The 25,160-nt window shown below is 44.0% G+C and overlaps 1 protein-coding gene across 6 annotated transcripts in view; it reads right to left on the bottom strand.

Annotated features, from left to right (window-relative positions):
* Window positions 1–25,160, bottom strand: part of AUTS2 (activator of transcription and developmental regulator AUTS2) — a 1,106,846-nt gene that overhangs the window by 822,670 nt on the left and 259,016 nt on the right. For all 6 annotated transcript variants that reach the window (XM_084762546.1, XM_084762550.1, XM_084762548.1 and 3 more), the window contains exon 2: window positions 1,043–1,255. In XM_084762546.1, coding sequence (XP_084618672.1) covers window positions 1,043–1,255 — 213 coding nt within the window. The remainder of the gene's footprint in view (window positions 1–1,042; window positions 1,256–25,160) is intronic.

Below are 25,160 nucleotides of genomic sequence, written 5' to 3'. Positions count from 1 at the left end.
CACTCAGAATAACACTTCTCAAGTTTCACACAAGTGACATCCAAACCAGTCTGACCGTGATCAGGCTGTAGACTTTGTACACTGTAAAGATTCCATTAGCTCACGGACAGAGTTTGGGTGATGTGTGTTTAGTGCAGTCCTTGATACGGCTCTGATGACCTGTGAGGTTTGGGAGCCACTGTTTTCTGTGGTCTCAGATCTTAACGCTCTGCAGAGAAATATCAGCAAACTAGAAACTTACCTGTGCAGTCTATTCTGTCAACCGTGACAACTCTTTTCTTTGTTCCTTTTAAGTGACAGCAATCTTACATAAAACCCTCTCAAAAAAAAAACCCACAAAGGACTCAGGTAACTCTACAAGCACTAAAGCAACTCTGTGAGGAGAAACAGTTCTGAACAGCCATGCTTTGCATTATCAATCTGCCTCACATAGGGATTTACAGAGGCAGACAGGCTTCCCAAATGCAAAGCACTGTATTTGCCTGTGGATCATTGTAACCTAATTATCAACAGGCCAGAGACCACCCCCACAACAAAACATTTGTTCAAACAATAGTCATAGTGTCCTGTGTCTCAGGGTTGTGAAAAACAATGGTGGAACACAGGTGGGCACGCTTCCTTGCCAGTGTCCTCCCACATGCCACAGTATTTACATAAGGTCCTGCTCACACAGAGACCACCATTTTTAGCACACCTGAACCCTGAGGTATACAACATTTATGACCAATTTCTCCAAGCAGCCATCTGTCCTCGCCACAAAGATCTCTACAGAAGCCAGACCACCTCCTCCATGTACCAGCGGTACTACATGGAGCTCTGAAGGACAGCAAACATTAACATCAAAGGGTGCCGATGCTGGACTGTTAGTCAGATACTGAGAACACACCTAGACTGTGAGTCTATTACTTAGAAACAGACGTACAACTTTCAAAAACAATCTCTGCGTCATCGTGTTAAAGACAACTGTCACCTACTGAGAACTACAGAGGCGCAGGAGGCCAGAGGAGGAGGTCCTGGGACAGAACGAACCACGCTTGCTCACCTGTCTCAGTCCCTTAGGCATCTTCTTTCTCTTCCCAAGGTGCTGGCACAGGTTTCGGTCATTTTCTCGATCCGAGCTGTAGTGGTGCGAGTGGCTGAGCCGGCTCTTCTTCGAGTGAAAAGACAAGCCGTTGGTAAGGGCTTCTCGTTTCTTCTTGGTCAGGGGAGCCTGCCGTTTCTCCACACGTTCCTGAGGCTTCACTGCTACATCTTTCTGCATAAAAGAAGAAAAGGCAGGGGAAGTGGTGGTTACATGAATATCCGAGGAGGTCACAGCAGAAATACAGATTAAATAAGGTTATCAGCAAGGAGGGGCTGGATACAGAAACGGTGACCAAGTGTTCCCGAACCCCTAAGGACACCACAAATATGTCAATCCTGTTCCTTTGTGCTTGCGTGTATTCGTGGTTGAGTGTTAAGGTACATCTATCGGTACATGCGAATGTAGAAGGCAAAGGTTAAGTCTCCACTGCCTTGCTCAATTGCTCTCCTTGTTTTTGAGACGGAGTCTCTCATTGGCCAGGGGTTTGCTGGGCAGCAAGCCTTGGGAATCTTCCTCGTATTGCCAGGATCACAGGTTTGAGCACTGCCACATTTATCACGAATCAAGGGACTTGGACCTGACTAGAGCAATGAGGGAATAAAGAAGAGACAGCAAATGAACACAGGCACAGACATAAAAGCTGGAGGCTGGGGTCAGGCAGGCAGGCAGAAGGGGCTCTGGAGCAGAGAGGCCTCAGCAGCTCCCAAGCTCAGTGTGCTCACTGTATTGAGCTGCAGAGAAGCACCGTGATTGCGTACCTCTGAACAAGGAGCCGGGGTAGTAAGTCCAGATAAACAAGGAGACAGGGTTTGGGGTACACAACTGGAGAGGGGAGATGGGGTTCAGTTAATCTTGGTACAAGCAGTCTCTGCAGGGGAGCAGCCTTGGGGATGTGAATATCTATGGCAGATAAACTATAATGGGCATCTCCTGCACACACTGTCAACATCTGCACTTGGTCCCCCAAGGACAGCTTTGCCTTCCCTAAGACTACGGGATCCCTTGCCGTGGGTTGTATTTAGGTCAACAGTGCACATTCACTCAGGACTTGACTCATTCGGAGCTTCCTCTGCTCCCTACACAGTGACTTCCCAGAGGCAGTCCGATGCACTTTGGTTCCAAATTAGTGCATCAATCACTTCAGGTTTCCAAAATGAGCACTAAGTATGTGCTCAATTCGAAAGAAACTGCCCCATAGCAATCACAGCAGGGCCTGGGAAATGAAGCCAGAAAGAAGGCAAGTGTCAGGGCTGAGGAAACGACTGCTCAGATGGGGGCCTCAACCAGCACCTGTAGAGCAAGCGTGAGGCCCCAAGCATGAGCTAGGGTGACCCAGTACCCTCGTAAAACCAAGAGGAGCAACCCCAGCCTGAGGGCATGGAAACAGGGGAGTCTGAGAGTCCTTAATTTTTTTTTTTTTTTACCTCCTCTGCAAAGTGAACACTACTATCACCAAGATGTGTAATTGATGAGCTGGGCTGGGAGACCTGACTCTTTAGAAACTGTAGGGCAAAAATCTCAGGCTACATGACCTTACAGGTAGTCCACACATTAAGTTTACACACAGTGAACACACACACACACACACACACACACACACACACACACACGGTTTGTCATTTGGTTATTTATAATTAAATAGATATGATGCGTCTCATGAAGAAAACGCTCTTCGATGCTGAACCTCATACACAGTTCTAGGGCTCTATACCCTTGAAGGCACTTTTGAAAACAAAGATGACTCCACCTGGCCCAGGAGCTATAGGTAGTTAAAGGCTGCTGGGAGGAGGGTGTTTTCCTAAGTGGTGTAGCCAATGGCATGTTGCTTATGCTCCTGTAGGAGATGCCAATAAAAACCAATACATAGGACACACATTGCTCTGAATGCGTTGCCCTCAAATTTACATGATGAAATCCTACCAAATATGGTGATGCCATGGGCATTTTGGGAGGCGGGCTCATGAGATCAGAGTTCTCATGAATAAAAGAGGCCTAAGAGTTTGTGGGCACCTCCCAACATGTCAAGACATAGCCAGAAGAAGGCACAGTCTGGGTGAAATTAAATTGTACCAGACAACAAACCCAATGGCATTTTGTTACTTTTTTCATCTCCTCTACGAAAATGAGACATACATTTCTTTACTATTAGTTACTAAATTTATGATCTTCTACCTTTCTCCCTCTGTGTTTTTGGTGATAGGGTCTCATGTAGTCTAGTCTGGCCTAAAAGTCACTGTGCATTGGAGCTTGACCTTGAACTCTGACCCTTCTGCTTCTGCCTCCCAAGTGCTGCATTGCAGATGTGCACACTGTGTCTGGGCTCCAATGTGTGATGTTTTTTCTGCATCAGGTTGGATGAGCTAACACAGGACTTCACTCCATTTATCCTTCGTTCCATAGCAGAACTGGCCTGTATAGTGCTAAGAATGCAATGCACTTGTGTGTGGTGGTGGCAGGGGTTGAGGGTGCGTCCCTGCTCCTCGTGAGTGTCAGGATTAAAGGAACACACGCTAATCAAGCAACTCAGATATACACTAGCAATGTGAATTAAATATTTTTTAAAAGGATGCTAAGCCCAGATCAAATGTTCTAGACCAGACCAGAGGGCTGGAACTGAGGGCTGCCCTGCGTATGACCTACATGTGAATCAGAGCACAGCTTGTGCAAGGAACAGAAGGCAGGTGGTACCATGATCTCCTGAAAGAGGAAAAGGGCACACCACTGAACAGCTGGCTCCAGCAGCCCTCCTGCGTCAGAGTAAACCAGAAAAGTAGTCAGTAGTCAATATTTGCTTTCTAAATACATCAATCCAGCCTATTACGTACAATACTGGCTTACTGGTGTAGCTCAGTGGGTCGAGCACTCGCCTACCATGCATGAGGACCTGGGTTCCAATCTTAGTGCCACACAAAACCAGGAGTGACAGCACATGTCTATAATCCTAACACTTGGGAGATTGAGGCAGGAGGATCAGAAATTCAAGATCATCTCCTGCTACGCAATGAGAAGTAGCCTGATCTCCAAGAGATCCAAACTTAAACAAGTAAGAAGCCACGCACGGCGATGCACACCTGTAACTCCAGAAATCAAGTAGGCAGAAGCAGGTGGATCTCTGTGAGTTCAAGGCCAGCCTGAACTACAGAGCTAATCCAGGACAACCAGGGCTAGACAGAGAAACCCTGAGTTGAAAGATAAAACAAACAAACAACAAACAAGAAATAATTTGCCTCAGACATTTGGTCTCTTCAGACACCAGGCCTCCATTCATATTGAAGGCGCCTCCAGAAGTATACTTAAAATCATGTCCAATTCCATACAAATGTGAATTAATATTCATGAAAGCATGTTATGATTTTTTCCAAATCCATTTTATTTTCTTGTAACATATTAATCAAGGCACTCTCATTGCTGTGCAGAATAGATATGCAGAGCAAATGGACCCCATGCCAGGACATTAGCTTGCCAGAGACCTGATAAAATCTTAGAAACAGCAGTACAATCATCTTTGCTCCAATTAATACTGAGATTCTCCACTCTGGGAGGGTGAGGGTAAGAGGAAAAAAGATTTGTGTCTGTTAGAGGCTTAAAAGGGAACTGACTGATACAGTTTTTTAAAAGTTTTTCATAATATAAGAGTATTCTGCTTTCAGACACTAGAGATATGTTACTATATGTTATGTATATATAGTATATACATAAGGTGCCATAAATATATTATATTATATATATACATAATATATACATAAGATGCTTATGCTTATGCTTTTAGAGACTATATATATGCACATACATACATACGCATATATACAAATTTCAAAGCTAATAAATAACTGTTCATTGTATCTATGAGCTTTATTAGCTGATGACTAAATGTACAGTAAAATAACTGTTTCAGTTTTTATTGATTACCTTAGGAAATGGCAAAACTGCCCCCATATAAATAAGGAAAGGAAAGACAGGAGGTCAGGGAGCTTGACCACTGGAGATGAGCACTTGCTGTACAAGCATGAGGACGTGCATTCATATCCCCAGCACCCATCCCGAACGCTGGGGTGTGGAAGCATACATGCTGACATAAAGGACAGGGAAGAAGGATGCGCCTGGCTCTTTGCCTGCTTGCTCTCTCTCGCTCTCTCTGGCTGTCAAGTCCCTCCTTCCCCAGCATCAGAGGCTACTTCTTTAGGATTCCAACACATTCTGAGAACCAGCTGGGACATCCAGCCTTTTGGACTGAACAACTGGATTCTTGGACCTTCCATAGTTGGACTAGCTGTACCACAGTTAGTAAGCCACTCTAATAAGTCCCATAGATGATACAAAGACAGACAGACAGACAAATGGATGGACAGACAGACAGACAGACAGATTCACTCTATTAGAAGCTATGATTAATATACCATGGCACCCACCTAACATTCCCCCTGCTCCGACCATATACAGAAAAAACGCTGATTACAAACCACACACACACACACACACACAGGTGATTATAAACCGATCGATAAAATATAATATAAACCCATCAATATTCAGAACAATTGCATGACTGCACGCATGGGCGAGTGTGTATACATCAAGCACCATCAAGGCATCCGTGGCAATTAATTTAAGGATTTCCTTAAAGAAACATGGCTACTCTCAACACTCCTGCTGCAAGAAGGGAAGCCATCTAGATTATAAAAGGACAATTTTGGGATCAATGAACAGCGATTTTCAAAGGCCTGTTAATTTGTTAGTTGACTAGGCAAGCAGTTGCCGAGGGAGACAGTCTATCGGAATAACCTGCAGTGCTTTATAAAACGACTACACTTCTCATTCTGCAAGGGAAGCATTTAGCAAATGAATGAAAGGCGGCAGCACATGCCACTTGAAAACATGCCACTTGGCAGAAGGACTATTGTAAACTAAAGGTACTTGAAAATCAGCAGACTCAAGAGGGACACTCTGCCCTCGCTTAGCCAACAGCAAAGAAACATCAGTGCCACAGGCGGAGGGGGAAGGGGGGTGCCGACTGCGAGGTGTCTGGCCTGGAGTAGGAGAGAGGAATTTCAGAGATGGAGAGTCCTGGGTGGGAAAAAAATGTGCATAAATACATCTGATGAAATAATTCTAAAACTGCCACCCCTAGTCAGTCATTAAGTAAGCATTGAGGCTGTGTTGTTTGGATTGGAGACTGTCTCCAGTATCCCCGACTGGCCTGAAACTCACTGTGTCACAGAGGGTGCCCCCACCCCGCCCTACCCCATCCACACCCCAACCCTGACTTCTGGTCCTCCTGTTTCTACATCCCAAGTGTTAGGATTACAGCCAAGTGCCCTCATGCTTGTCTCTTCATTTGAGAAATTTTATTTTCCTTTAGTGTCTCCTACTTATGTGTAAAAAGCATGCCATTCTCCTGTTAATTTATTGCAGGGCTATTTAATTCTCAGGTTCAGAATAAGACCCTAAGAGGCCAGAGTCTGTTCCACCTACGCAAACCCTGGAAGGATGCTGGAACTGAGAAGTTTGAAAAATCTGTTTAAGGGCCTTCATTCATTTCCACAGGGCGGCTGAAGCCTGGCTGTGAAGCAGAAAAGATTTAGACACATCTGCTGACAATAGAGGGGGTAAGTGCACAAGCCATGCACAGAGGAATCGGTTTCTGTGAATGTTTGAAATTATGTGAATTTTAGGTCACTGGAGATGGAGGGCGGGATGACAGGGACACATCCATTCAGAGGTGCAGACACTGATGAAGCAAAGCAATTTCCTTCTGTACCAGCCCTCTTCAGAACAGGTGATCTTATTCTTGACTTCCCCTTCTCTCCCAAATTACAATCTTCTGCCCTAGGCTTCCCCTGCTACTCCTGAATTTCAAAATGAGAAGGTCCGGTGTTGGGCAAGCTCGGTGTGACTAACAGATTGCACATGAAACAGAATGCAGGCTGAGGGGCCCCATTTGCTGATTACAGATGAAGTAGAGATGATGGAAAATAAGGGCACAATTTGCCTGCCTTGCAGAAAATGGGCTTTGGAAAGAGTCTCTGTCTGATGTTTCCAATCATATTAATCCGAGGACAGTCCATCACTGGTAGAGTGGCTGTGAGTGTATCAGAGTGTGTCCAAGTGTGGGCACACGTGAAGGGTTGGGGAGAGTTCAAACAGAATGTGTGCTCTGACATAGTTGATCTCAAGGGCTGTTCTAGTTTCCTTCCTGCTGCTGTGACATCCTCCATGACCCAAAGCAATTTAAGGGGATGGTTTATTTGCCTTATACTTGCAGGTTATAGTCAACCACTGAGGGAAGCCAGGGCAGGGACTCAAAGAACGAACCAGGGAGGAGCAATGCCTGCTGGCTAGGTCACAGCTTCCTTAAACTTCCTTAAACGGCCTAGGAACAGAACCACCCACAGTGAACTGGGCCCTCCTGCATCAGTTAAGAGTCAAGGCAACTCCTCACATTATGGACACAGGCCAATCTGATCTAGAAAATTCCTGAGTGGAAGCTACTCCCCTCAGATGACCCTAGGCTGGGTTAAGTTGACAATTACAGCTAAGTGGGACAGCTAACAAGGAAGTGAAGAAAAAAATGAAGAGATGCTCTTCCAGTCACTATCAAAGGACATTAGTGTGCACTCTCCATCAATTTAATCTGTTGGATCCTTTGGTTTACTGTAAGGCACTGTACTTGTTTTCCGAACAGCTTTGGTAAGTGTTTATTCCATCAAAGTGCACAGGCAAACAAGCTGTAAAGGTCTAGTGGGAAAAGTGAAAGGTTTCTTTTTTTTTTTAATGAAAGTTCAGTGCTTTCATAATTCTGTGTGATTATATGCATATTAATCTCTTTTGGATTTTAAACAAATAAATTTAATGAACAGACTCCCAGGACCCACAGTTTATAGTGACTGGTATATGTGCAAAAAAATGAATATCCAGTACAACATTTAAAAATTAATCTCAGCCAGGTACAGTGGCACACATGTGTTATCTCCATGCTTGAGAGACGGAAGCAGAAGCATAAGAAATTCAATGTCTACATAAGACTTTCTGAAAATATATATTAGCTTTAAATATTCACATCTATTTAAAAAGAAAAAAAAACAAGGGTTCACAAGAGGAACTTGTGGATAAAATGCTGATGGGGCAAGCATGAGAGCTAAAGTTCAGATCCTTAGCACCAACATAATTACCAAGCAGAGGTGGCAGTTGACCTGTAGCCCCAGCATTCAGGTGACAAGAGATGAGATCTGTGGATGTAAAGTGGCTAGCTAGACTAGATGAATTCACAGACCTAGGCTCAAGGGAGCGCACCCTGCCTCAATGTACAAAATGTTCACGTAATCAAGGAAGATGCTGATGTCGATTTCTGGCCTCCACATGCACACACATACATGTGCATGCATGGGCATGTGCAAACATGTTTGCATACACCATGTATACACACATGCACATGCATACTCACATTTCCCCAGGCCCCAAATCAATGTTTGCTATATGCCATATACTCTGTCATCTTTTAGAAATACAAAACAGGATTCCCAAGACAAAGCTGCTCAATCACAGTAAGAGAGAGAGAGCTCTATGAATATTTATTGGGGCTTCGGTGAGGAAAAGAGGATGCTCTGCACCCCCGCCTTTTACACTGACAAAGAAAACAGTACATAACCTAGTCAGAGGAAAAGGCTAAAGGCATGGACCAACTGAACAGAAAGAAGGCTCAAAAGGACATAAAACCATGCACACACCGGCAGCTGGGTTTAATTAAGAACACAATGTGGTTCTGTAGAAAAGTCCTTTTCTTACTTTTTATTCTTAGTTTTGTATATGTGTGTGAGTATACGCTACACTTGTGGACTGCCTTGGGAGGCCAGAAGAGAGGGCACTGGACCGCCCGGAACTAGAGTGACAGACAGTTGTAATCCACCCAACATGGATGCTGGGAACCAAACTCTGGTCCCTGGAAGAGCAAGTGCTCTCACTGCTGAGCCATCTCTGCAGCCTCAAAAATAATGGTCCTTTTAGAAAATGATGCTGGAACATGCTAACTGTACACAAGCAATTTTAATCCATAACTTGATCTGATTGAAAAATTGTCTCTAGATGTATTATAAAACTCAGTAAAAAAATTATACATTTTCTCAAGGTAAACAATAGAATAATTCATTTAACCACAGGTTCAAAAAGATTTCTTTGGCACAGTACCAAAATCACCATCCACAAAAAGATAAATTGACACGTCAAAATTAAAATGTCTGATCTTCAAAGGGCAGTTTTGAAGGTTGGCGAGTTTGTTCAGTGCTTAAGAGCATGCACTGCTCTTCCAGAGGGCCCAGTTTAGTTCCCAGCACCCATAATGGGCAGTTCACAAGCACTTGGAACTCCAGCTCCAAAAGATCTAATGTCCTCTTCTGGCCTCCACAGGCCCTTGCTCTATTGGGTACAACCCCCCCACCCCGGCCCCTGTATGTATGTGTGTGTATGTATGTATGTATGTATGTATGTATGTATGTATGTGTCTATATATATATAATCAACATATACACTGTTAAAACTTGAAGATATTCCATATTATAGAAAAGTATTTGCGAAATATTTCTCTGATTAAAGTTTGTACAAAGGACACATTAGCAATACATTCTCAAAGTAAAAAGACCATCATCTAAACTTTTTAATTTGCTAAAAGATTTGAAGAGATAACTTTAGGTTTCTCGAGAGGAAATAGGACAACAGACCAACACCTGGCTCCAGCATCATCATTAGGAGAACGCAACCTAAAATCACGATGAAACACGCATAGAACAGAAATGTTGAAATGAGAAACAACGGACAGAGTGGGCATGAACAGGAAATAAAAATCACTGGCTCAAGATGTGGTGCCCTCGTAGCGCGAGTGAAGGGAACATGACAGGAGAGCTAAAGAGGGAGAGACAGAAGGTGAGAGGGAGAGAAGAAAGAAGGAGGGAAGGGAAGGGGAGGAAGAAGACACAAAAGCAGACAGCAAGTAGCTCTCCGAAGCTTAGTTATAGGATGAGAACGCGGCTATCCGCGTTAAGTGAGATTTTTTTTTTCGATGTGAACTGAAAACGCCAGCAATCTCTCATCCCTATAGATAATTGAGACTTGGCTGCTTTTAGCCCTTAACACACTCAAAACTGGTTGAGTCCCTGGCAACCAGATGCTATTGCTTAAAACAGTTTAGGCTCTCAGCCCTGAAGGATTCCTAAAATTGGATTACAGTCCCCTCCAGATAATCTGAGAAATACAGCATGACGAAAAGGAAACCTTAAAAAAAATTTTTTTAAACTCCTCTGTAACAGGCAGCACTCTGCAAAGCGAGAGCAGCATGACCGAGGGCAGAAAATCTCATCAGTGAGGGCTTAAGGGCAGGAACATATACAAAGGGCCAAGGAAGCCACACACAAAAGACATGAGGGCAAGCCAGAGGAACAAGGGAACACCGTATGGTTCTCAAACACCTCTGAGGGCAAGGCTGGACTTCCCACCTCAAGAGAGCAAGCACAATACTTAGATTCCCACTGGGGTTTTGCACATCCCAATCTGATTCACTAAAGTGGTACACATCTGAAAGATGCATTACCCTAATGACACCCTTACATTCTCTTCTGTTGTTTTATTTTGAAGACAGGGTCTCATGTATCCAAGAACCAGCCTTAAACTCACTATGCACTTGAAGATGACTTTGAACTGATCCGCCTGCCTCCACCCGCCAAATGCTAGGATTCTAGGCATGTGCCTCTCTCCACACCTGCTTTATGAGGAACAGAACTTAGGGGGCTCTGTGCCTGGGGAATGAACCGTAGATTTCTGTGGCTGCTAGGAATATTCTTTACCAGACACACTACATCCCCCAGCCTGTATGTCTTTGTTATAAAGGATGGGGCCAGACATATTTGTGTCTCAAGGACACCTGGATGCCAATCAGGTACATGAGACGGTACTCGATACCACTAGCCACAGGGGATTTGCAAACTGCTGTAAGATTTTGTCTTATATCTGCTACAAAGGATATTATTAAAAAGACAAAAATCTGGCTATGAGGCTGGGAATGTAAATAAAGTTTTCAATAGTGAACACTGAGTTGTTTACACACAACAATGCCCTGATGTGGCCGAGATTTTTCAAGTGACTCTGTTAGGTTTATGTGGACCAAAATACCAAACAACAACAACAAAACCACTGTTGGAAGGAATGGTTCCCTCTGACTCATGGTTTGAGGGCACAGTCCACTGTGGCAGCAGGAGTGTGAAGCAGGTGGTCACACTGAGTCCAATGAACCCTAGTGCTTGGTTCCCTTTTCCCTTTTAATACAACCAAGGACTCCAGCCCATGGCATTGTGTCACTCACGTTCAGGGTGGGTCTTCCCATCCCAGTTAACCCACTCTAGAAACTCCCTTCCAGACGTGCTCAGTGGCGTTTCCTAGGTGACTCCAAATCCACACTAATCACACCTGTCAAGCGATTATTAAGTAATCTGTGTAACTCCCAACTTTCCAGAACTTTAGCCACCATTGCACGTGCCCAGGTGGAGGGATGCAGAGAAGGGGGATGATGAACGGACAGATGGCTCCTACTCCCATGAACCATTACAACATCGTTTCTCAAATGTATTTTAATTGGCTTCTTGAGAGAGGAGAAAGAGCAATGCATTTCACACCTATAAATCAGGGGCCTTTTATCAGAGAATCTCTTATGCCCTTAAAATTCCCTAATGTTATTATTACCTTGAGAAACTATTCATCACACAGAAAAATGCTCAACAAACGCAGCTTGAGGCTCATGAATCCCAAATCTCTTCCAGGTAGTTAGTGTTTGCCAGCCCTTTCGGTGACTGGGATTTCTCTTATCTGTGTGCACATGTCGAATGTCTTGAATCCTAGCTGTGCACTTTAGCTTGAGTTATAGGCAAGAATTTACTGAGTCAAGCCATGTCTAAATGTAAAGCAAAGACCAGTAAATGATTTTTCATAACTGGTAACCTTTTTAGGTCTCTCACTGAATAGCCCAGTAGCTTTATACAGAAGACAACATCACTGTCATTTGGGAACTGAGGAAGCTGAAGGTTGGGAATCAGATAACGACTCAGAGGGAATGTTTGGCAAGACACTTAGAAATTCCCACGGTTTACATCCTATGTTCTTTCCCAAATTCTTGACCATTATGAACCTGGTTGTCAGTTTTGAAATGGACTTTAGCTTGCAGGAAGTCTTGCATCTAGTTTAGGATTACAACATTGCAAAAAAAAAAAAAATTCTGTGCACCTCTATTTCCCTGCCCCCTCGTGCAGTTACAGAAAGGCTATGCCTCTTACGTCAACCACCTGAACTCTTTCTAACTCAAGTCAGCAAATTAAAAAAAAATGTAAACAGAATAAAGGCTTTGGATTTGCTCTAAAACTGACATTTTATTACATGGGTGAAAGTTAGCAAAGAATTGGGCATTTCTGGTCTTAAAAATAAAATAAACAGCTATACAGAAGCTCAAGACACTGAAGCACAAACATTATTATGATGTGATGTGGAAAATATTAAGAGACAACTGTGGCTCTATAAATAGACACAGGTGCAAAATGTAGACCCCCTCCACCCCACTAACACCCCATTAGTCCCATCACTAAATGTGACACACAGAGAAGATTCATAGAAAGCCCTCCAACTCTTGAAGATTGTTTGCACGGTCCCAACCCATGACTTGTTTTCTGTCTGTCTCAGGTCTTCTATTTCAGTGCTTATCCGGACAGGATTTCCCTCCTTTAATATATCACAGGTAAAAAATGTAACTGATATAAAGGTCTGCTTTGGAAAAAACTCTTTTCAAACTACTGAAAATGGACCAAGTGACCCGAGAGCCACAAGTGATCAACTCCTTGAGGTAGCTCTGCAATGAAAATAAAGTAGGCTCTGCAAACATGTTTGCAGCTTTAAATGTCTGACTTGACAGATGAACAACAGTGTGAGCCTGCCTGAGAGTATCAAGTGCTAACTCTAAAGCAATTAGTTCATATACAGAGGACCAGACTGTCTCCCTGTTTCCTGGGACAAGCTAAAGGTTTACGACTCTACTAGAGATCGAGTTTGTGATATTTAGATACTTATTGATTCTATCAGATTTGATCATGGAATCAATCTCTCCCTTCAGAGGCTCTGGGTTAATGGCAAAGTTTATTAAACTGCAGGCAGTCATTCAGAAAAGATCAATAGAGACATGATTACAGGGTAACCAGAGGATTAAACTCCAGATTTATCACAAAATTAAACTGAATTAAATGTTCTCTGATAGCACTTGAAATGCTGTCGATACTTTTAACTCATAATCTATGCTCTTTCTGTGTTTACCTAATAGGCAATAGGGATGTTGGGTTCGAGGAAATGACTGCTACACACACACACAAAAAAAAGCATGAGCCACGAAGAGTTGCTAAAAGCATTGAGAGTCACTTTTGGAAAGCTCATCTGTAAAAGCTGGCCACTGTGAACTTACTGGAGTTTGGAGTTGCCATGCGCAGACACCACCACTAACATCTACCAATACAGCCTCACAGATCTACATTCATATTTGAAACTGGGCTCATAGATTATATACAACTTCCTCCTATTTTCACAAGCCTGTGCCATGACAACAGTCCTTAGTCCCATGAAGAAAGAGGGCTGGAAGATGTCATCAGGATGCTTAAAAAAAAAAATCAACCTGTTCCCATCCTAGGAGGATGCCTCAATGCCCTTGCAAACTCAGCCAGTTATATTAATAAAGGTGAAATCCCCACACCCGCGTCTGGAAGGCAACCGCTCAGTGAATGAACTGGCAGCTTCGCATCCATGCGTAATTGGGAGAGAAGTCGATACACATGACAGCTGTTAAAGCCGGCATCGATACCACAGTGAGTGAGGGAGAACAGCTCTGCAGGACCTGTGATGATAAAGGCCAGGCCTGCTGGGTGAGGCTGGGTAAGTGTGCAGGTGAGCACACCCAGAAGTTGCTCAGAAGAGCAGTTCGGGGATCTGAACCTGTGAGTCAAGCTGTATTTTAGGGGAAGGCTCTCTATTTACAGTTTCTTCTTTGTAGCCAGGACATTTCGCCCTATAGATGACGTCAGCCCAGCCCTATCTATCCTACCCTGATGGCCAGCAGACTCTGCGGGCTTCCAATCCAGTCTGGCAGTTGTGTTGTCCCTCGAGGGGGGAAAAACTGGGCTGGAACCAAACCGCTGAGCTGACAGCACTCTGCCATCTTCCTATCCCCTCCCCAGCCTACTGCTGAACGAGTAGTCACTTCCTTTCCAGGCGTTGTCATCAAACCTGACACCCTTGAGTATGCTGAGGGATGGCCCCAGATGCCTTTCTTTTCCTTAACAACAGTGTCACCCTGCCTGAAGGAAAGCACCTGGTCTCCACCCCCAAAACTGGAAGCTGCTTGATACACACAAATCCACAACTTTTTACAGTCACGGTGCTAAGTTTCCAAGGACATCCCACATCAACAAGCCATCCCGAGGAGGCAGACAGCTTCAAGGCTGTTTCCCTGTTTCCCGTGAACTCCCTCTGTGTCTTTACTCAATCTCACCCTGCCTCAGACTGGTGCTCTTGTCTCAGCCCTTCAAGGTAGGAGGACGGACTTGGCCACTTGGACCTTTGTGGCCCTGGGAACTTCCAGTCACTTCTCTGAGTCACTTATCTGTTAGATAATATAAATACAAATGAATACAATGACCAGCAAGATCAAAGTTACACAGCTTTTTTTTTTTTTTAAAGACTGGGGCATGTTGGGCAGCAGGGTCTTGTTTGGGCAGCAGGGTCTTGTTTGGTTCAAGTTGTCCTGGAGCTCATTATAGATGCAGCAATGAATCTGAACTTCTGAGCCTCCGGCCAGGACCTCCCTGGTGAGCACTGGGGAATCCTGGCATGCACTATCACACTTGCTTTATGGGGTGCCTTTGTGCAAGTTAGGAACACAATCTACTAAAGGAGCCACATCCTCATCCCTAAAGTAATTCTGCTAATTAACTTTCCCGAGGCCATGTGGGCAGTCAGAGGACCACACCCCCACGAAGGTGAGAAGAAATCCGAAGTCAAGAGTACTGTCTTAGTCCTGTGTGGTCTGTGTTTCCAGACCTTTATTCTGTTTGTCTGTTTGCTTTTAAAGATAAGCAAATCACTTGGCTAACTTAACTTGAAATAATGTGAACAAAATACCTTTTAAAAATCTCTTTCAAATACTCAGACCATATAAATTCCCAATATGTCTTCATGTCTCCTCAAATCTTCTTTGATTTATGGGATACACAAACAAGAAAAAAATTCACAAGAAAAATAGAAAGAAAAGTGGATGGGTGGGTGGGTGATAGATATGGCACAGAGGCAAAAGGCATTATCTCATGGAATGGGAGGATGGAAAACTTCTGGGAAATTTGGAATGGAGGCAATTAACAGTGTGTACTCTTGATAGATCAAAAATTTTAAGGGCCACCCTGTTAGCTATCCCTAGAGAGAGGCAAGAAAAGGACCAGAAAGAGATGCTGCTGCTGATTCTATCATGAATCTCTTCTCAACTGGTTTATCCCTGCTGGCTTCCCCAATGAGACCTCTACATGTGTTCAAAAAGAAAATAGATGCATGTAGGACAGTCACATTTCCACATGAAAAAAATTATGTGCACGGTGACCTCTTGGACCCTAACAGCAACATGCGCGCCCACACGCGCGCGCGCGCATACACACACACATACACACACAACACAACACAGTGGGATTGCTGAACTCCACAAGGAAATCACACAATCTTGCACCTGGTTTTATGGAGCAGGGGGAGATGGGAAAAAATGGGGGGAGGGGGTGGTCTCCTTCCAGCTGAGCACTGACACATACAGTATGGTTTGGGAGGCAACTTTATGTGCTCTTAGTAGTAGATTAATGAATGTAATTACCTAGCATTGTGGCTGTGAATGCTGCAAAAACTATAATTTATAGAGTGCTGTAAAGTTCTAATGTGTTTTTATGTCCATAAGCTGCTTAGCCATAATCTAATACATTTGTACAAGAACAGCCTAAGTGGCTCTCAGCTGAACAGTGAACACAAGTGTCTGAACCTTGGTGATTCCACTCATACGTCTTTATAACCCAGCCCCGTGTGGCAAGCATCTGAGGAAAACAGCTGCTGAATTATACAAATAATTCCAGAGACAGTGACAAGGCTCTCAGCCTCTCACACCAGGAGGAGCGTTTCCGGCTGACAGAGGGCTGCAGGCTTTAATTACACGCCTGGGGTGGGTTCCCAACACATATTTGGTGGCTACATCGCCTTCCTCCACCGTTCTCTCCACCCTCTCCTCTAGCCCCACAGCCCCTCGTCCCTCTTTAGAGGCAGGATGGGGTCTGCATCAAGGTTTAAAGAAAGCAAAAGGGGGGGGGGGACATTCTTTTAATAATTAAAATGTCTTCCACCTTGGAAAAAGGCCCACCGATTGCTCTGATTCTGCCGCTGCATCTGTAAGCAAAGGCAAGGACACCTTAACAAATCTCAGTGACTAGATAGATACAACGTAGGTGGGACGGAGGGCCCTGACTGCTAATGCTTATAGGAGCTTACTACCCCACCATAACCACTGGAGGAGAAACTGCTAATTCTTTTTTTTTTTTCATAATATTTTAATTGATTATTTGGGCCTTTTACATCATGCATCCCATTCCTCCCACCCTCCAAAAGGAACACACACACACACACACACACACACACACACACACACACACACACACACACACAGAGGTACAATTTGTGTTGCCTCTGTGCTAACTGGAGCATGGTCAAACTCCTAGTAGCCAGCTCCTTAAAGAAAACTGAGGCCTTCCCTACCCACACCCACACTGGAAGCCATCAGCTGTCGCGAGCTACACTTCAGTTCTCTTTGATAGTTTACTGTCTACGCTGTTACTGTGGGGGGATGGCGATGGCGATGGCGGGAGGTGGGGTGTCACCAAAGCCTTCCTTGGCACTCCTTCTCAACTGTAAGTCTGCAGTCATTGATGCAGCTTCCTTGCCCTTTACAGTCAGTAGGAGCAGGGACCACGGACATCCACATGGTTTCTGGCAACAGCACAGACCGTGGGCACCCACACGACCCCCTGCATCAGCAGTGCCACAGGCCTCAGCATGGTCTCTGGTGGCAATGCAGAGCACGGCTATCAGTACCGACCTCTGCCACAGCAAGGGCTGCAACAATCTGAAAGGGACTAAGGGCCACAATTTATATTGGTAAGGCAGATACTGGAAGTAGGTTCTTGCTGCGAATCACGGAATTTAACCTTTCCTTCTTCCGTAAATTACTGGCGATGATAGTGTTTACTCACAGGATCACTCTAAGGCAGTGGTCCTCAACCTTTCTAATGTTTCCACCTTTAAATACAGTTCCTCAAGTTGTGGTGACCCCACCCCCGGCATAAAATCATTTTCACTGCTACTTCATAACTGTAATTTTGCTACTGTTATGAATCATAATGTAAATATCTGTGTTTTCTCATGGTCTTAGGTGACCCCTGTGAAAGGGTCACTTGACTATTCCAAAGGGATCGTGACCCACAGGTTAAGAACAGCCATTGTCAGGGTCTAATGCCTCAGTTCACCATAAGAGACCTTAAAGCAGTGTCAGGGCCTGCAGTGTATTCAGAGGTTACTGGCCATCACTATGATCAGTGCTCGGGGAATCAATGGGAAATCACTAGGCAGGCAAAGAAAAGGAAAAGCAGGAAAGTGACTCCAGTTTCCTGGAAGCACATGCTTCTGAGTTTTACCTATCTATAACGCAGAGTCCAGAGACTGATATGAGGACAGCAGTGCCAAGCAACTGAGAAAGCAGGTGCGCAGTAGTGTACGGACTACCACATACTAAACAAGCAGCTTATCCCTAGCAATCAGTAGGCCCTGAGGGCAGGTGGGTCACAGCGACAGCCACCTCTACTGGCTCATCCTCCTCAGAATCAACATGATACTCTACCACTGAAGAAATATTATGACCATATTAAGTAAAAAAAAAAAAGAAGAAGAAGAAGAAGAAAAACTTCAGGCAAAACATACAATTAGTATACCCCTCACCCCCATGTGTATATGTCCCTATGTATTTATAGGTATATGGTATGTGCATGTATGTAGAGGCCAGAAGACAACTTCTAATGATTCATATGCACCTTCTGACTCCCCCCCCCTTTTTTTGAGACAGGGTCTCTCATTGGCCTGTGGCTTGCCAAGGAGGTTAGACTGTTGGACAAGGAAACCCAACCCCAATGCTTGCCTGTGTCTACTCTCCCAGCACTTGGATTACAGATGTTCATTCTCACACCCTGCTCTTTTTTTTTTTTTTTAAACTAGTGTTGTAGGGTTCAAACTCAGGATGAGCTATCTTTTTAGCCCCTGAGTTAGAATTAAGTTAAGAGTTGCTGGGGAAATTAGCATATACATACATACATACACACAATGGCATTAGATAGGTGACTATACAGGGGTAAAACACTAGCACAAAGACAGACAGACAGACAGACAGACACACACACACACACACACACACACACACACACACACACGGTCAGTTAATATTAAGGCTAATACATAATTGATAATGTTCTTAGTTAAAAAAGGTACCGCCCGCCCCCCTGCATTTATAAGCAATGCGATTGGACTCAACTAAAAGCTCTAGGCTGTCTGAAGGAAGAAATTCTACCGTCCATAAAGCTTTGCATCCACTTCCCCACCTCAAGAGGAGAGACCTCTGAAAGTCCACTCCTGATCTAGACCTTTCTGGGGCAGCTACATACCCAACTTGACTGAAGAAATGCCAGTAAAAAGTAGCTATTTCCTACCTCCTCAAAGATTAGCTTTGACACTAAACATGAGCACTGGCTCTTTCTAAGACACAAACCAAAACAACCATTTTTGAAATATTTCACTTTTAGTTATTTAATATATATTGGTGTTTTGACTGCATGTATGTCTGTGTGAGAGTGCTGGATCCCCTGGAACAGGAGTTATAGACAATTGTGAGCCGCCATATGGGTGCTGGGAATTGAACTGGGGTCCTCTGGAAGAACAGACACTGTTCTTAACTGCTGATCCATCTCTCCAGCCCCCAACCAACCATTCCTTAAACAACACCATTGTAGTTATATGAAAGCTGGACTTTGGAGTATGGGCAACTCTGTCCCTGGGATTTGCCCACTTTCTACTTCTCATCCTAAAACACATTGTTGACACCCTTCAAGAATCACCCCTTTTTTTTAAATCTACTGCAACCTTCACAAGAAAGTCTGCGGCCACACTGGAAACTTCCTTATAGTCATTAGGTCTTTGCTCAACCAGCCACTACTGTCCTTTAGGCTTCCTCAACAGAGAACAGCTATGGGAAAAGAATTTTATATTATCTCCCCAGAGACACCACTTGATCATACTCCCATCTTCTATCTCAACCTGCCATGCTTGCCAATAACCTATACACACCTGCCTATCTTGCTGTTTCCTGTAAGACATTCCAGGGCGCCATATTGTTTAAAGCTAACAGCAGCAGCTCTGTTTTCCCACCAGCCGTGCCATCACTCCTCATTATGTCTCACACACAACCCCTTCTCTAGCTGTGTGTCCTGGGGCGCAGTTTCTCCTTTCCAAGCACACGACATATTCTGTGTACACAAGTGCCTATAAGATGGTCCACTAGGAGCTATAAGCATATAAAAATGACTATTTAAATATGTTTTTCATTTCATTCTTCAACAACTTCAAGTTTGTGTTTGTTTTATGGCTTATTAGTACAGTGGTAGATACATAAGTTATCATAAGTAAAAATGCACAAAATAGGCGTAGCTTAGTCTAAGTTGCCCTGTGTAAAGGAGTACACTACCCAAAAACTGTGACAAAGAGCAGGTAAAAAGACTCAGACGGTAAGAGCATGTGTTGTCAAGCCTGATGATGTCCTGAGTTTGGTCCCCAGGACTCACATGGTGGAAGAAAGCAAGCCAGCAAGTTGTTCTTGAACCTCCACATGAACATGATAATACACATACTCACACACAAACAAAAACAAACCAAGAAATAAGATGTAATGCGTTTGAGCTGCAGAGAGTCTTAAGAATCAGCAATCAAAACCTTTCTCCACACTGCAACACTCGAAGCTTTTAGCACTCAAAGAAGTCAGTCACTAAATGACTTAGCCATACAGTTATATACAGTGTTATAAATCATAGTCTATATCCTCAGGAGGCAGAAAAGGGTGCACGGTGAGGCAGGAGAGGGTGTTCTGTGTAGAAGAGGGTGCTTTGTGAGGTGAGAAAATGGTGTGCTATGATGTAGTCAAGGATGCTCTGAGCGGGTAGACAGGAAGCTCTTTTAGTAGCAAAGAGCACTCTGTGAGGAAGTAAAGCATACTTTGCCAAGTGGAAGAGAGTGCTCTGTGAGGTAAAACAGGGTACTCCATGAGGTGAAGAGGGAGTTCTGTGAAGTGAGAGAGGATGTACTGTGACAGTGAGGGCGTGCTCTGTGACAAAGGCTGGTACTCTTGAGAGGAGAAAGGATGCTCGGTGATGGGGATAAGGTACTGTATGAGGATGAGAAGGTTCTCTGTGAGATGAGAGAGGGTGCTCTGTGAAGTGAGCAAGGATGCTCTGCAAGGAGGAGAGGGTGCTCTGTGATGTGAGAAAGGGTGCTCTGTGAGGAGAGGGTGACTCGTGAGGTGAGAAGAAAAGGGTGCTCCATGAGGCGAGAGGTTGCTCCGTGAGGTAAGAGAGGGTGTTCTGTGAGGCTTGTGGGTGCTGTGAGGAGAGGAGAGTGCTCTGCTGTGAGGTAAGAGAGGGTGCTCTGTGAGGAAGAAAGGGTGCTCTGTGAGAGTGAGGGGGTGCTCTGTACAGAGGGCAGGTACTCTGAAATGAGACAGGATGCTTTGTGACGGTGATAAGGAATATTATAAGAAGAGGATGTCCCATGAGGAGGAGACAATGTTTTATGAGGAGGAGAGGGTGCTCTCTGAGGAAGAAGAGAGGGTGGTTTGTGAGGAAAGGAGATGCTCTGTGAGAGAGGTGATATGTGCTTTGTTGGATAGAGTGCTCTATGAAAGGAAGAGGGAGCACTAAGAAATGAGAGAGGATGCTCTTAAGTAGTAGAGTACCATGCAAGAGGGAACTGTGCTCTATGAGAAGGACAGAGTGCTCTATAATGAGGAGAGAGTAATATTATGTGAGGAGAGGTGCCCTATGAAACCCACGCTACTACTTGTCAAATAAATCCATCACATATTTGTAGAAATAAGTCATATATAAGATTAGTGCCCCAAGCTACTGAAGGGCACCCAACATACCAGGTATTATACAACTGACCCACAGATTTCTTTCAGAAATAATTTAGGGATTTGCTTATTTGCATAGGATTCTGTATTGAAACAAACAACAACAACAAAAAGATCTGTTACTACTTACAAACTACCACATACATTTCTCTGGAAACTGAAGAAATTCAACTTCATCCCATCACGGCAACCTGTAGTCAAGACAGACCTGTGTGACCTGCTGTTTCGTTAGGAAGCTCAAAGATGTTGCAGTCCCATGGACACCAGGTTAAGGGTGACTGAAAAAAGAACCAAGCTCCTTTTTCAACCTCTGCCTCAAAGCTGTATTCAATTTCAAATCAGTTGAATAGCTCAGGAAGTTATTATCAGTGCTACTCCTGGCACACAATGCTCTCAACGAGACAGTTCTCTCCCTCACCAAGTCAACCAGGGCACCGTTTCCATGTAATAGATACCTCTTGTATGAACACTCATAAAATCCAGTACCTGGGATATTAGGTGTTTTTGACAGCTTTCACCAATCAATTGAATTATTTTGAAAAGAAAAAAAAATGTGTGTGAGCATGCATACACATGTGTGCGGGGACCAGAAGAGAATATTAGAGCTCTGTAGTTGGAGTTACAGGCAATTGTGAGGCAGAGCATCAAACCCTTGAATTCTTAATTCTCTACAGAAGGCAGAGGGTTAGGCTGAATGTTTATTTAAAAAAAAAAAAAAGAAATAACAATCTGCAAGCAGGAATCTTTTGTGAATGAATATGAACTACCAGTTGTGAATGTTCATTGATGTACTCTGAGACGTGACTATGCCAGTACTGAGAACAATCCCAATGTTTTTTCCACCTGGTTGTGCAGTTAGATTGGCTGAGAAAATACATGCCGACTACAACCCCCACAGAGAGACCCATTTCCAGCGCCCTCGGGTCCTGACGTCAGAACTAGTGATGGGGAATAATGCTGTTCTTCTCTGTGGGCTAAAGTTGGCTGCAAGTCCTGTGCTTCCGAAACTGATGCTAAAACAAGTCAACAGTGTCCAGCCCCAGGCGCAATACATCGACACAAACATCGCAGGCCATCCATCAGTGTATTTATATCACAAGAGGCCCTATGAGCCCTATCATCCTGTGATCTCTACATGAAAAATGGAACAAGGACATGTCTTATTACAATAAATCTGTTTAGTCCTATGGGTCTTGTGCTAATAACCTGATGGGGGGGACATTGCACTCAATGTTAACCATAATAATAACCACATTGGTACAAGAAACCTTAACACTTAACTTGCAAACTACCTGTGCAGTACTGAGACATTCTTTTGATGCACAAAGGGGGAAAAAAAAGATTGAACTGATTATTTTTTCAATTTTCCTCAGAAAGTGCCAAACTAGTACCTGAAGATAGAAATTAATTTGTTACACACAGTAAGTACCTTAATCTACGTGTTAAAATTCTCTCCGTCAGATAAAGGTGCTTTATCTCAGAGTCTGATAATTTATATTACACTCCTAGGACTCTATGGTAGAAGGATAGAACTGATTTCTACAAGTTGTCCTCTTATGTGGACAAAAACACTGTAGCTTCTATAAGTACAAATGCATGCACGCATACACACACACACACACACACACACACACACACACACACACACACACTACACAAAATAAAGAAATAAAAATGCAATCTATTAAAAGATCTATCCGGTGCTAGAGACTCACACCTTAGACTACATGTGTTTATTTGAAATACTGCCAAATATCTGGACATTCCTGTGTATAGTGTAGACTACAAAGATAGCAAAAGGCTCACCCAGAAAAGTGAGGAGAAGAAATAAATACACAATACATATCCAATGAATCCACAGAGGAATTTACTGAAAGAAAAAAAATAAATAACTAAAACTGTGAGCATCCTAGGACAGCCGGATAGAAAGCGGAGAAAGGGCTACTACTGGGCCAAAAATAGTCAGCAGAAGGTTTTAAAGAGAACATCACAAGTTGAAGAGTGGCCACCGTAGGTCTCCACATCAAAACTAACAGACACCAGGCCTGAGGGTGATACCTACCAGAGTTCCCCCTTACCTTCATCCTCCTGTCATCAGCCACATCTCCGAGTCTCTACAGCCACTACCTCACTTGACACACTGTCCTCTGAACATCTAAACACCCTAACTGGCGTCCCCTTCTCTGATCTTATGGAATGTTGCAGGACTGGTGATAACTGGAAAGTACAGGTCAAAGCGTGCCACTCCATTGCTGTAACCCTGCAGTGGCTATCCAGTGCCTTCCGCCACAGCACCCCTGCTGGTAGCTCTAACCTCATTTCTTCGCCCACTTCCTGCTGTGCACTCTAATTCTAGATGTAATAATCTACTATGCCTCTAAGTTTATGAGTAGAGTCACAAGTCTCTAAGTCTCTTTAAAACTACAACCTCTTCTGCCAGTTAAGCCTCCCTCCCTGGGCCACCTAACTCTCTCAAACTTAGCTATCTCCTACTTAGCTTTAAGATCTCTACCATCCTTCACAAAACCCTCGCTCCTTTGTATTACAATTCCCCTTTCCATCCTACAGGCTGGGGTCTGGGCCTCGCTTGTTATCACACCCGCACAGCTAACAGAAAATGTCACCCGTTGAACATTACAGAAATGGATAAATGAACATCCTCCTTACAGTGTATCATTTCATAAGGCAACCTTGGTGCATGAAAAGGTGATCTCGGCCACAGTCTGCAGTCATTCTGGGAAGCAAGGAGATGTGCATGATATTCTAATGAGATCCAACTACATCTTGGATCACCCCTGGCAAACCAGCACAGGGTAAATTCTGAAGGCCAGCCTCCTCCATTCTCCACAAGAATAGACAGCAGCTGTGGTCTTGGGCTTAACTGTCAACTTGATACAACTTGTAAGTCACCTGGGTAGAGGGTCTCAAAGAAAGACTGACTGTGTAGATCAGGTTGGCCTGCAGGCATACCTGGGAGGGGTTTTCTTAATTAGATTAATTGAGGAGGAAAATCCGCATTGACTATGGCTGGCACTATTTCATAGGTTGGACCCTGAATGGTATAAAAGAGTAAAGAAAACAAAACAGAATATTAAAAAAAAAAAAAAGCAAAAAGCAAAACACCAGTTTTAAAAAAGGAAGTTAGGAAGGAACAAAGGGAAAGGAAGGAAAGAGGAAAGGGAGGAAGAAGTAAGAGGAGAGGAGAGAAAGGGAAGGGAAAGGGGAGGAAAGGAAAGGAAGGCCAGGATAGTGATACCATGCACACATGTGTTCACTTCTCTCTGCTCCTGACTATGGATGTACCCAGCTGCTTCTTGACTTCTTAATGAGGCACTGTAACTTGGAATTTGTTGAGTTACTCACTTTCCTCCTTGAGTTGTTTTTTGTCAGGGTATTTTGCCACAGTACAGAAATGAAACTAGGAGCAGAGCTCTGAGAAGCTGCATGCTTTTGACTGGCCAGTTATCATACCTAACTGCCAAAATCATGCTAAAATACAATATGCTGAATAACTCGCTTTTGTTGTTCTGTGGTTGTGCTGCACATACACCAGTCAGCCGTGACACACATCCACAGGTGCACTTGTAGAGCCTGGAGGAACAGGACATCAGTACCATCCACTCTGTGCCTATTGCCTCAAGACAGGGTCTCTCGGTGAGCCAAGCTTGCCATTTCAGCTAGCCTCACTGGCAAATCACCACTGCCCCAGTGTTGTGAGTTCAGGCACATGCAGCCAGGCTGAGCTTTTCACATGACTGCTAGTGGTTC

The sequence above is a fragment of the Acomys minous genome (genome assembly GCF_964271855.1).
Source record: "Acomys minous genome assembly, chromosome: 16".
In the NCBI taxonomy this organism is placed as follows: domain Eukaryota; kingdom Metazoa; phylum Chordata; class Mammalia; order Rodentia; family Muridae; genus Acomys; species Acomys minous.
The sequence above is the reverse complement of the archived record's forward strand: the minus strand, read 5'-3'. Positions and strand labels throughout refer to the sequence as shown.